This window comes from Melanostigma gelatinosum (assembly GCF_949748355.1).
Source record: "Melanostigma gelatinosum genome assembly, chromosome: 1".
NCBI lineage: Eukaryota > Metazoa > Chordata > Actinopteri > Perciformes > Zoarcidae > Melanostigma > Melanostigma gelatinosum.
Genome location: NC_136634.1, coordinates 24,590,646 through 24,605,234, shown reverse-complemented (window position 1 = coordinate 24,605,234; position 14,589 = coordinate 24,590,646). Strand labels below are relative to the sequence as shown.

At 43.3% G+C, this 14,589-nt stretch overlaps 1 protein-coding gene across 1 annotated transcript in view; it reads right to left on the bottom strand.

The window, feature by feature from the left end:
• Positions 1-14,589, bottom strand: part of kiaa1549la (KIAA1549-like a) — a gene marked incomplete at its 5' end in the record, with an annotated part of 101,663 nt that overhangs the window by 18,349 nt on the left and 68,725 nt on the right. Inside the window, 2 exons of the mRNA XM_079293488.1 lie at positions 5,046-5,191; positions 11,632-11,825. Coding sequence (XP_079149614.1) covers positions 5,046-5,191; positions 11,632-11,825 — 340 coding nt within the window. The remainder of the gene's footprint in view (positions 1-5,045; positions 5,192-11,631; positions 11,826-14,589) is intronic.

The window sequence follows — 14,589 nt, the reverse complement described above, 5'->3', positions numbered from 1 at the left end:
CAGACGCTTTTATCCAAAGCGACTTACAATAAGTGTATTCAACATCGGTTTTCGAGAGAACAACTCGTCACCAGAAGTAATAAGTGCATCTCCTTTCTTCAAACAAGCATCTAAGAGCATAAACCAGCGCCAATGTACAGTGCAGAAACAAACGAATGCAGTAAGTGCCACAAACTAATATGAAAACAATAAGTGCAATAAGCTAGTATGAATACAATAGATGTAGTGCTAAGCGGAAGGCTACGGGTAGGCCTTCTTGAAGAGGTGAGTTTTCAGCCTGCACCGAAAGATGGGCAGCGACTCTGCCGTCCTGACGTCAGTGGGGAGTTCATTCCACCACTGAGGGGCCAGGACAGAAAACAGCCGTGACCGGGTCGATCGGCCGTAGGGACCTCTGAGCGACGGGGCAACCAGTCGCCCCGTGGTAGCAGAGCGAAGTGGTCGGGCGGGGGTGTAGGGCTTGACCATGGCCTGGAGATAGGAAGGAGCTGTTCCTTTCCCTGCCCTGTAGGCTAGCACCAGAGTCTTAAACTGGATGCGAGCTCTTATAGGTAGCCAGTGTAGAGAACGGAGAAGGCAAGTTGTGTAGGGGAACTTGGAGCGATTGAACACCAGGTGAGCTGCAGCTTTCTGGACAAGCTCCAGAGGTCTGATGGGCGACGCCGGGGCTCCGGCAAGTAGTGAATTGCAGTAGTCCAGGCGGGAGATGACAAGAGCCTGGATGAGCACCTGCGCCGTCTCATCAGTGAGGAAGGGGCGAATCCTCCTCATGTTGTAGAGCAGGAATCTGCAGGAGCGTGTAACCGATGCAATGTTTGCTGAGAACGACAGTTGGTCGTCCAGGGTCACACCCAGGTTTCTCGCAGTTCGAGTTGGCGTCACCACGGTATCATCAATGGTGATGGACAGGTCTCGGGAGGAACAGTAACTCGGTTTTGTCCAGGTTGAGCTTGAGGTGGTGTGTCGTCATCCACTTCGAGATGTCAGCCAAGCACGCAGCGATGCGTACCTCCACTTGAGTGTCCCCGGGAGGAAATGACAAGACCAGCTGGGTGTCATCGGCATAACAATGGTAAGAGAAGTCATGCGAGCGAATAACAGAACCCAAAGATGTTGTGTAGAGCGAGAAGAGAAGGGGCCCCAGGACTGAGCCTTGTGGAACCCCCGTAGTCAGCATGCGTGGTTCCGACACGGCCCCCCTCCATGTCACCTGGTAGGATCGACCTGTCAGGTAGCGAGAGTGCAGAGCCTGAGACGGCCATCCCCTCAAGGGTGGATAGGAGGATCTGGTGGTTAACAGTGTCAAACGCCGCAGACAGGTCCAGGAGTAGTACCAAAGCTCTACTAATTGTGTTCAGGTCTCTGCAGTTTCATGTTGTTTGGCTTGATGAGAAAACATCAGCTGTGTGGCGTGTGGTCTGCTTCTTACAGTATATGAGGCTCTATGTATTTGTGTGCATGGTATTGCAGGGAGCAGCAGATGGACAGGGTTGTGCTGTACTGGGTCCACTGTGACTCACTCCCTGTCTGACATCATATGGCAGATTGCTTCGTTGTAGGGCTACAACAGTCTGCCATTAACTCAGCTCTAAAGCCCACACTGTCACCATTATTTCTGGCTGCAGCTCAGCACGCTCCATTTGCTGCTCCCTCCCGCACCGCCTATTAAGAGCGTAACAGCTAAGGTCAGGACAGGTGGCGTCACGAGCGGCAGAGGCCGTAAACCAGATCGGAAACCGCGACACTGCATGTAAACAACGTGTACTCTGAACACCGGCGGCTGCTGTGAAACCATTTCTACTACTGTTTTTTTTAAAGTTGATGTATCCATTTTGTTATATAACTATGTGTAGGACATAAACATACTTTGCATTTACACCTTACAGATTACCAAAAGGCCAGTATCATTAACATGACACTCTACAGAGAGAAGGCCAAGGATTGATCTGAGGATGAAGATCAATTGTCAACTCGTGAAATACCTACGCTTGGTTAGTGGCCCTGCGCTTCAAAGTATGACGCTCTACGTTCCCCTCTAGCATACGATTTGGACTTGTCAAGGACGGCGTGTCAGTTTTCGCTCCTTTCATGCATACAGTCTCATTTCAAAGTAAACTTCCAATGTTGGTTTTTAGGTTTACTTATACAACAAAACAACTTGGTTGGGCTTAGGAAAAGATCGTGTTTTGGGTTAAAATATGTGCGATTGTTGCGATCGTAAAGTTCGTAAATTACGTAACAGAACTACAGTAAAATATGTCAACAGTGATTTGGTTTCACACGGGACATAAAGAGCAGGATCCTGGGGGAATGTCCTGCTTTTGTGTCTTTATATACACCATGAGAGCAACCATGTGTCCATACTCCTTTAATTGCTGATGTTTCTGCAGCATCTGTGACTGACTAGTGAGAATGTGTCCATCATCATTGTCTGCCACCATCAATGCCCAAATGACACCTCACAGATGCTGCTGTAATTTAAATCTTAATAAACAGCAGAGTGGATACCACTTTCATGTCCGTACATTCATTATGGACAGAGCCAGTTGACTCTGGTCACCAAGAAAAACATTCCAGAATTTGAACCCCAATTTGAAATCTTACACTTCTGTTTGACTGCAGATTAAACAAATGAGATACAGTGTATAAATCAACAAGCTCTCGAGGTGCTGACATGTTTTAAATTTAGAGAGAGCAAGGTCCTCATGCTAAGCCAAGCTAACCAGCTCCTGGCATACTTAGTGTGCTGACATGGGAGTGGTATTTGTCATCTCAACTTACTTTCTGCAGGAAAGTTAATAATAAGCTTATTGTCCAAAATGTCAAACTATTTCTTTAACCCGGGCAATAAAATCACAGCAACTACATCAGCCCATTCTAACCTTCAAATCACATAACAGCTGCCAGAAAAGCTGAAAATGTCAGACAAGACTAAAAAAATCGAATTAGCTTTAAATCAAAAAAGTAACCAGAGCACCAAACGCATGCAAGTGAAAAGAAGAATTGGAGGCAACTTGTCCAATATTCTCCTGTTGTATTACAGAGGTTATTATGAAATGCATTTAAATTATATTTCATCTCCACACTGATTTTGTCTTATTTTTATCCATACTATATTTGACTGTCCTTCATATGATCTATGCTTCTACTTTCCTGGATTTACAGTTGTATTTATCTGTAATTGTCTTAAACAGCACTCCAGTCTGCCTTTATCCTGTCTCTCTTTTCATTTTTTCTATCATCAGTTCAGTCCATCGCCGGTTCTCTGTGAACAGTAGTGAGACATTTAAATAATTATTCATCCTCCCCTCCGGGTATCCGTTCGTTCGCTTCCATAAACACTATAAATCACACAAATTACTGTGATCTTTGGCTTGCTGATGCAAAAGAGATTGAAAAAAATCACAGCGTCCTAGAATGTCATTGAGCATAAGCGATGTTGCAGCCTTATCAGTGATCAGAGCAATGCATATGCAACCAATTGTGAGTCTGCACCGCTGGGAAAAGATCTGCTCGGTAATCTGTTGAACAAGTCATGTCAAAGATGCACTACATTAATGCCACCACTGATTACTGGTGCTGCAGATAAAAGTGTGTGTATCTAATAGTCCTGTTGTATAGCTGTATAGATGAATACTACTCCAATGTATGCATGTTAACAGTAATGCATTGTGCAGACATATAGAATTGCATTTTAAAATGTGGAGTTATCTATTTCTTCTAATGGTTCTGCCACTTCCTTTCTTTAAAACATACTGTAAATGTGATGCACACTGGGAACATAAGTAGTAAGTAAGAACACAAGTACTTACCATATAGTAGCTAACAAGTGCAACTTCATTGTAATTGTTAGCTAAAAAGAAATCTAAACTTTACAGAAGGGAAAACAAACATGACCTTCACCCAGGAGGCCGCTGTTCATGTCCCGTGTGAAACCAAAAGGCAACACGTTGACTGACTTGAACTTAACTACGTTAGTACGAAACAACCTATTCTGTCGTTAAGCGTGTTGGGCTGATTAGCAGTCGACTGCTCTCCCTGGCTGAAAGTTTGCCCGAGCATCACTGATGGGTGTGGCCCACTCTCCATTCAGTAGTGTGCTCTGTTGCACCCTACCGAGTACTTCATTAAGTAGTCGTGGCAGTCATGCCTGCTGCGTTTTTATCCGTTTTGTGTTGACGTTGGTTGAAATGGAAAATGTGTTGTCAGCGTGCATCTCTGGCTTGATGGAGATAATTGCTAATGTACCCACAACCCCAATAATAACGATGAGGGGAAAATTACAGTGCTAATTTGTTTTTAATAGCTACACAGCGCATCAATGTCTTTTCAGCCAGGATGAGGATCCCTCTGAGTGTCACAGGTTTAACGATGAGTCATTTTTCTGAGGCACAAAGCGTATGCTGTGGGTTGTATGGATTTGAATAACACCTAATCTGACAGTGTGCTGTCACAACTCTCTGACAACTCCCCCACTTTCCTGACTTTCCTCTGTGATTCTACTCAAAAGTAACTTAAGGCACATGGCACTGCCAACCGCTGGCTTTTATCTCTTACTGCATTTTCAGCTTTGTATCATGGAAGGAAGTAAGCCAAATAAAAAAAACTGAAATACTTCAATACAAACAACTGGCATGTCTGTTTTGATTCAGATCGGCCGATGACCGCAATGTGTGTGTGAGCAAAACGACGTGATGAGTATACGCGTCGTCACCGACAGTTACAATGATGCAGCGGCAGGCTCAGTCACTGCTCACCCTGTACACATGTGTGTTTCATGAGCTCATAGAAATTTTTCTTTGGGTGAAATATTACAGTATGAGAATGTGGGGGTGGGGGGGGGGGGTGATTGACTCTGTGGTGGGTGCAAAAGTAAAGGAGAGACAGAATTCATCTCTCGCTATCCATCTATCAGCGTATGGGTCTGTCTATCCATCGAAATATTTGTCCGTCACATATTCCTTTCCCTCCCTCACTGTTTCCCTGTATCTTTCTGTCTATCTCTTAACCCCCCCCCCCCCCTCCATATTTCCTCTCCTCCTCACCGTTGGTGCTCCTCTTGTGGAGCTCCTCCTTGCCGTTCTTGCTGCTGCTGCCGGTCGCCGTCCTTCGTGCCGAGGAGCTCTTGCTCGTGTTCAGCTTCCCGGAGCCGCTACTTGACACCGAGCCGTCCTCCTCGCTTGGCAACCGCCTGCAGTATCCATGGCAACAGAGAGAGGCCAGGGAGGAAGGAGAAGGGAAGGCTTGTGAATCTCTTGTGTGTACACAAGCAGTGCATCATCTCACAGTTAATGCTGGCAACACACTGTTAACTTTAAAAATAATTAAAAAAACAAGATCATGGGTGTGCATATGTGTAATGGATAAAAAGACATACAAATAATAGAAACTGTACTCCAAAACTACTATCATTCCAAATGTGAAAACCAGCTGGAATGTGAAATTCAAAGTAATGTAATTTAACCCTCTCTTGTCCCGCCCCTGGTTGCCAGACAACTGAACAATCTCATCAATGGTGCTGCGATTGTGGCTCATAAATGCTAACATTACCTGCTAACTGGGCCAACCATACGACTCCTGTATTGTTGTACTGTACTGAAGTTCGTTGTAATATTTAGTAATGAAGTAATAATGTTTTGTTATCGATAAGATCCCATCAAAGAAGCATGTTGTATGAAAGCACAGAAAATGTAGGGACATTCAAGGCAAGCTGGAATGCCTTGAAAATAACTTTGTGATGAAAAGTTCCTCAAAGCTTGTCGTTTCGTGAAAAGACGAGCAGCAATCCTGATTTTGTCGGGCAGTTTCTTCAACAGCCAAGGGCCTTAACAGCTCAGTATGCATGTATGTCACACACACACACACACACACACACACACACATGCGCACACACACACGCACACACACACACACACACACTTGACTCTAGAAGAGTCAATACATTCAAGCAGAAACATATATGAAGACATAGTTTGTTCTTGCCTCAGACAAACCAGGCACACATACCATGTACAGGACACTCTCTCCACACACACACACACACACACACACACACACATTCACAGCCTTGGGGCATGTAAGCCGCAGCAGCTACACAAAGTGACAGGCCTGTCTACAGGTGGTGCGAGATGCACAAATCAGCGAGACCGGACATTACAGAGCCACAGGCGAGGCCGATACCCCGTGTGTGACTACACACACACACACACACACTCACCATTCACACGGAGTGCAGCCTGAGCAGCGGTCAATCGCTGGCCGGGTCGCAGTAAAAGTCATGAGGTATTAAAGCGAAGAGCCGGAGGGATGGAGGAGAAATAACAGCGTGTGTTCCATGTAAATGTGTGAGTGGGAAGGCCAAAGAGAGGAGCAACAGAATCGATAATCACGCCGCTGGAAAGTAATGTTCCTCTCCGTGCCTCTCCTCTCTCTCTTTTTTCTCGTTTGTGCCTCACACACTGTAGCTCTCGGGAGGATGCAGTGAGCAGGATGAATGCTCCAGTCCTTGGCCCCGTGGTTAGCATTCAGTCTGCACCTTTCTCTTCTCTCAGACAAGTGAACAATCTGCAGCTGTAGTTTGCAACACAGTTTCACCTGCTTGAGGTGCAGATCACATCCCTCCTGATGTGTCGAGAACACAGCACAGTTGATTTCACTACAATTATCTTTGCAGGCAAACTTATCTTGTTTCAAGAAAATACAAGACAACATTAAATAACTCGCAGACACATTATGATTCAAAGTAAGTGTTTTTTGTAATACGTACAGATGTAGCTACATGATATTAAATAATTGTTTTGGTGTGACAGAGTGATGGACCATATGCCTTTTTGGAAACTTATATCGTTTGTATTAATATAACACTGACCAAAATATTGTTTAGTTTGAACATGTCAACATTGTATTGTGGGGAATGTCAAATCTTGTACTTTTTAGATATTTTACTATATTTGAGTTACTATGTGAATGTGTGGGAGACATACATCCCAACATATTTAAAGAAAAAGTGCAGATACGATGCTATAATGTATGTGTTGTATAGAGATGAATTAAAGGGATGATATGAAATATCAAGTAATATTTATGTTTTGTGGACTGCCATTGGTTGTATATACCTGGTATATATCAGGGACCTGGTGTTGTTAATGCTGACTCATTTCAAGACTGCCATGACTCACTGGGCTATTTGAATAGTGTAAAGCAATCTTTAATGTAATTAGTGACAGGCTGTCTATGGTTTCCATCCAAATGTATTTTTGAATGCTTGCTTCCATCCACTACCAGTATTTGATTACTCAGAGTTGGTTATCGGGGATAAGCAGTTGCATGCTCAGCATTTATTCGCTCAATCTGTTTTCATTTCACTTTGTCACGTGCTTTGCTTTGGATACACCAAATTTTCCACCTCAGCCGCGCAAAAAATAAATAAAGAAATCAAGATTCTTTCAGATTTCCTACCTTTCCACCCCTTTATGCGCCAATTAAAAACATGCATCAAAAAGTCAACCTACTGTATGTCTGTGTTTTATAAATCAATCCCTTGTTCACTCATTCACTACTCCATATGATGCGATCAATAGTTTAGTCTATAGTGAGCAGTAAAATGAGATTTCAAACACTTACTAATCATCATCATTTAGCATCCCTGACTGGTCGAGAGTCACATCTGTGAAATACAAAGAGAGTGATTTCGAACATTGCTTATGTCTTTATCATCTATTTATTTTGACAACTGGGCATGTGGTGTACAGGATTTTTTATTTTTCTCCGAGCTTCTTTTCAATCGTGGGATGTGTATCATTTTTCTTTTTTATTAACTGCAGTGTAAATTCTGTTTAAAATGGCATGGGATAACACACTGAATTGACTTAATTACAGAGTGAATGAATATTTCTAGCTATGCAAGCAGCGTGGCTCTACAGATGTCACATGAAATGTCTCAAGAACAAACAAATATGGCGCAAACATCCATGTTCCCCACTTTAACAGTAATTATTTTGCTCATCAAATAACTTTTCCTCTAACTTCATCGCCAGGTTAACATATCGGTTACCAAACACCTGTAACACTAAAGACATTCCCATCAGACCCAACTGTACTTTAATGCTAAACATCCAACGTTAGCTTCTGAAATCTCAGTTTACGCCTCACTATTGATATAGAGTATCCGATAGGGATACTTAACGAGTGAAAGACCGTTCGGTACGAGGCTCACGGGTCGGTACGCATGACGAACCGAACAATACGTTTGAATAAAAAAAAACGCTGAACGGGTCCCTCTGGCCACAGCCGAGGTTATAAATATACATGTGTTTATCCTCCTCGACAACTAATCCCACCTCTATCTGGTTTCCGTTTAGCAGCGTGTAAATATGAGGCACCGTCTTGCGCACGCGTTTCTGAATTTGCATTTCTGTGAGAGGAGGCATGCCGCATCTCATTTATGACTCCAAACCTCCCGGAGGACAGATGTCACCACTCAATGCCGGGCTGGTGTGTGGGTGTACCTTCTTCTAGTAGAGAAATGTCTGAGAAGTTTAAAAAATATATAACTATAATGTTTTCATCACTCTCTTCTTAATGCTTTCGGTTTCGAAACAGATTAAAACTCGTAATCCCTGCGAAGTCTGTTGGGAATAGGACTGTTTGCACATTTTGGTAAATACATTTTAAACTGTGCGATTGCGACAAATGTTTCAAAATCATATGACAAATCACGCTTCTAAAATAGAGGACAGTAAAGAGGATTAGTGCAGGAAGTATTGACTCGTGCAGAGACAGATGAAATATATGGACTCCAAATGAAATGCCAAAATGAGACGAATTCCATAAAACATAAAGATTAGCAGCAGTCCCCCTACATTTTACAATATCGCTCATCCCGGCTCTGATCTACATTTTATCCCAGACATACAGTACACCAGTCTAATCCACTTTAGGTTCTCTGTGCCTGCGAGGATGAATGGACATCTGTGTAGCTGACAGTTTAGATCAGGACAAGCATTAGCTATTTTAGTTTGACGCTGGGAACTGATTGGTGTACTTGAATTTTGTCTCCACTTTGAAAACAAAACAACTCAAATATCATTCAGTGAACTGTGAAATTAAGTTGCAAAAAACATACATTTTCTTTCAGTAAAAGTAAGGTGCCAACACTTCTCAACTGCTTGTTGTTCTGGATTTGAGGGACACCAGGCTCGGTTTTCTTCTGAAGACAAATTCTTTTTGCATTTATTTGTCCTGTAGATAATTACCTGCACACTACATAATGGATTTGCAAGTCTTTTTTCCCCTCCTGAAAATCAGTCAGGGTTGCAATATTTGGCAGCATCTAATTCCATCTCACCCGCATTTCCAAAATATGTGTGGGCGAGAGCCGAGCCGAGGCTCGACATTCATTCATTTGCAGGAAGTATTCAAATCCAGCACTGGTGATTCTTGCAAATGAGGACAGTTTCCTTCAAAAAACGTTTTTTTTTTACTGAAAATTACGAGAAAATCATAAAAATCCAAAAATGTTATTCTACCACAGAATCACCTGGACTTAAAAAGGTGAATCTCAGTTTGTGGCTTCAACAATCTTGACACACCTATTCAATGCAGCTGCATCTGTGTGTCGGGGAGAAGAGCCGAAACATATTTTCAACAGAGAAAAGCCTTCAGTGTCTTTGCTCTTCTATAAATTATGAAATACTCTCCAGTTCAAAAATACCTGAAGCTCTTGCAGCATCTACATTAACCTCTTTAGGAACCGCTATTGTCCGGACAAGACGGATATTCGTGTGATCTCACGAGAACCAAGCTGCCTCGCAATGTACACTGTGAATCATCCCAAGTAATAACCCCCCCCCCCCCCCCCACCCCACCCACACCAGCTTCTTGTACACAAAATGTTTTAATCATTTCTGTATATTTCATTCTAAAATCTCTGGGGTTAAACCAGTAAAAATCTGTTAAAGGTGCTTAAAGGAAACCTTTCCAACCCACCAGAGATGTGTGTCAGACCACGGCTCAGATATGTGTTGGCCTGATAACAGCTCAAAATGACTGTTGCAGTTGTCTATTCATGCTATGTCCATCCATGTGGCACCTTTACTTCTCTTTTGCTTTTGCAATCAGTGTTTCAGCACTGTCAAAATCAGCAGTTCTAAACTCCCAGTACTTTGCTTCATCTAAATATGTGTGTAAATCCATTTTGTCCTCTGACTGTCTCCAAACAGCTTCTTGTTAACACTGGACTCATCTTCAGATCATATCAATCTGTGCGCTGCTTGCTGTTGGCTTCTCTCTGGCTTAACACTGCGATGCGCGAACAAACAGTGATGTCCCGCTAAAAAGCTCGGGGTTGTGTCGCCGGCATGTACACCGACTGAAACAGCTGCTGGTGGAACTTTGCGGTTCCCCCTTCGCTGGGCTTCCAGCCGGGGACAATACGTCTGCTGAGCTCAGGCTGATTTGAACGGGCAGGCTTTGCCAACACATCTACGTTTGTATTGAATTATGTATGATGATGTCAGCAGTGTGATGGAAGTGGCCTCTTTTCTGGCATTCATCACATTGAGTATTAATGACGGTTTGTTACTACAGCAATCAGTGACAGCAAAGCAGAAACCCCAAATTCTCTCCCCACCAACGGTTGAGTGTTCTGAAACTCATAATCAGAGTCAAATTATTGCAAACAATATGTGGGTTTCAAAGCTGACACCCATACCAATGCTTTTAGTTGGTAGACATTGAAATAACTTTTAGCTGAACAAATGAATATTTCTCTGTCAATAATGGTTAAAATGGCCGTAACATGAAAGGGGACGGTCTTGACAAACTAACGGGAGAGTTATCACCCGAGTCTCTTTCCTTTCCTGTCGTCAACAATATTTGGTTCAGTCTCACCAAACCCGTTTACAGCAGCAGCAGGCAGCTATCTTCAGTGAAAAAGCTCTGAAATCGACTGTACTGTACATACATGCCCAGCGCTAAATGACAGATGGACAGTTTATCGAGCTGGCCGGGGAAGATATTTGACTTTGACTTTACATACTACTACTACTAATATTATGGGTGGAGGGTTTCTAAGCGAATTGATCCACAAATAATACCTTGTCTTTTTTGAGGAAGGTTCTTAAAGTGTCCGAAATGGACAGTAAAGTTGCTCTTTGCAGTGATTGCTCAGCGTCGGTTATGCGACGAGGAGCCCTCTGAAGAACCCGCACCTCAACGGTTATGATGAATTTGTGAAGAACAAACAGGCACCAGTTAAAAAAAACGTTTTTTTACACGTAACTTAAGTTGAAGTCGTTTTCTTATTTTGCCCAGTCTATGTGAACATTTTAAAAAGCATTGCATTTTATTTATTTTATTGTAAAAAGGCATAATGATATGGTAAGAAAGCATAATAATAATGTGTTAATTCCACTACAGGACGAACTTCATTTTATCTGCAGTCGGCATTCAGACAAAATTAGTTGGATACAGCGGCATATCGGATATCGGCAAAAATCAAATGTCGTACATGATAATAATGATTAGCTGATATCCAAATTGTGAGCTACTGTACTGTACTACTGTAAACTACTAAACAGATCCAAACCAGACAGATCAGAACACATTTCGGCAGCCAGGAACCCGTCTTACCCTCCTTTGTGTATGTCAGCAGATGGAGGCCTCTTGCTGGCGGTCCCGTCCAGGTGGACCTTCTTATCTAATGACAGCGACAGTGGAGCATCTCGTACAGGCAGCCCCAGCACCAGCGTCTCCTTGGTAACGGAGACTGCGTCGTCACCGGTTCGACCCATGTGCTTCTTGGCGTAGTCGAAGCCCTGGACAGGCTGGCAGGGGAAAAGGATAACACACACCGGGAGTCAGAAAAACCACTTGAGTTGTACAAGGTCCCAGCTACTGCAGCTTGTAGATCAATGCTGAATTGTGGAGCATACTTTTTAAAACTTTGTATTTCTTGTGTTTATAAAATGTGCTTTTGTTTTCAGTTTGCCTGTTGGATTCGATGGACCAAAAGCCACTCGATGCATAAAAACAAGCAGCGGGTTTTCAGGAAATGAAGCACATGCAAAGACAGCAAAAGGCAACACAAGATACAGTTCCACAGTGCAGTTTTTCATCTTTACTACACAGTACAGCCTGATAAATGCTATGAAAGTACTGGAAGTAGTGTCAATGTAATGTATAAGCCACAATAATGGGTGATAAAGCAGCCACAACAGATCTAGCACACACCACAATGCATGTATAGCAAACTAGAGCTAATGTTGGTAAGAGAGTATCAAAATGGTATGGAGTCGCAAGATAAATTCAACAGTCAGAGCACACAACAGCTGACAGATGCACATAGCGTGAATGTTATTTCCCCAAGACATGTTTGAGAAAATGCTCTGTGAAAACAAGAGGGCACCATCACAAATAAATAAAATGAATTTCTGCCTTTGGGACATGCGATTTGCTGCAGCAGAGCAGAAACATCCAATTCCCATTCAGTTTCACCAAATACACGGTGCCAAATTTGCGTCATCTCATTTTACAACATAAAATGCCGCCTTAGAAAGACGAAACAGTAATGCATCAGTGATGCGGTTGTGGTTACAGCATGATGTAACGCTGTCCTTCAAAATAAAAATAAACCTGCTGTGTGGAGTAAAATGAACTACTTTTTAATACAGCAACAAATGAAAAAAAAAAGCACCAAATGGATCACGTCTGTTGTAACTGTGATCTGATCACCAGTAAAGAGCTGGACAGCTGAATGGATGACAGAGCTGCTTACAGCTAACGTGACTTAGTCTCCTGAATAATAAAGTAAAAACCTCCAAGATAAGCGGTGCCTCAATTTCAGATAAAGGTAATTGAATGCACCTCCACGGGAACTAGTTTTTATCGCTCTCCGAACACCACGGCTGGCATAATGAAAAAGTTGGATAAAAAATAAATAATAAAGCTTAACAGCACCTTTGAAGTCAGGGGGTTTTGGCATAGAGAGACAAAGAGAGAGAGAGGTAGCCGATTATGTGTTTTGCTAAAGCCTCCGAGGCCTGGACACATTCTTTGTATTGCTTAATGCCCTTCACATTACGGAATAGAGTAAGAGAGGAGGGGGGGGGGAATAAAGGCCCCATTTAAGTTACACAACTAATCTGCCGAAACCCAGATTTGTTTTTTGCCTTCTATTTTTAGGGCCCCGGAAATGGGACGCCTAATGCATTGATGATGCGTGCTAAATTCTGAGTGCATGTGAGATTCGGCAGCGTTGGCATCCGGCTGACGGCGCTGTCAATAATTCATCAGTCATACACACACCGCTGTGCCATCAGCTAGCTCAAACACACGAGGCTGCCGTCACGGATGAGTGTCAGGAAATTGATAGATGCTGGTATTTGAACGCAGACACACATTGACATTAGAGCGATTAGAGGGAGAGAGAGAGCGCACCATGGCATTATATATGGATCATGTGTGGTAGTGCATGCACCTTTTACCCGCTGAAGTGATGTATGTTGACAGTTTTGACTCTATCGTGTGAACGATGCATGGAGAGCGCAAACATTAATTTGCCTGTGGCCTCGTGCTGTTCATAGGTTGAGGGGGAGCTTAGCTGCTCGCGTGTGTTTGTGACCAGCGAACAAAGGGCAGCAGGAGGCGGGTGGTTACTTTCCCTGCCCGCTCTGTCAAACAGAAGCTTCTCCTCTTGTCTAATTTTAACTCAGAGCAACAGCCAACAGCAGCTTGATGAGGTACAGCAGATGGACAATATATGCTCTACTCCCCCCGCAGCCATATTGATTTAGATTCAGCTCTAGCACGGCGAATAGTGGCACACAGAGCTGCCTGCCAAAAAAAAAAAGAAGAGTGGGTACATTGAAGAAGTGAAAAAAGACACAGAGCAGGGTGGACTGGGGCGCACAACAGCACTGGTTTGAAAAACTCCTCCCATGGACAGGTGTGGGGCATGATGCAGCAAACTGCAAAAATACAGAGAGGCCTTCAAATGGCAGCCACTGCATTGTACTTCCATCGAACAGCTTACAAATGGAAAATGGATTGCCTCTACTTTCGCTGATTCCGCCCACTATTGTACTCCACACAGAAGCCGGATATCTGAGGCTCTCACGCATAAATAAGGAGCCACAGAGGGAGCAAAAGCCATTTTGAAGAATGTTCCGACTGCGCAGCGGACGTGCAGAGCGATGAGGTCAGAATCACTCTGTAATGCTTAAACACACATGCAGAGCTAATATAAACCATAGTATCGATCAGCAGCAGCTTTAGCTTGTCCTGCATGGTGATGGATAGTGAGAGTGGGCTGGGAGCAGATCACACGCATGAATAAAGACACACAAATACACACAGTCGATCAATTTAATGGAGTCTACTATTTTTTGCTGAGGGTTCTGGTAAGCATTCATGTAATATTGACTGCAGTTACCTCAGGCTTCAATGCATTGTGATCAGATCTCAGTCAAGTGTAAATGTTCCTGACTACGAACTTACACAATAAATTCTGATTGGTCAAGTTTTGGTATCATGGTATCATGCCTTTTTTGGGGGGGGGGGGGGGTTGCTCAATGATCCCTTTCTGTTCAA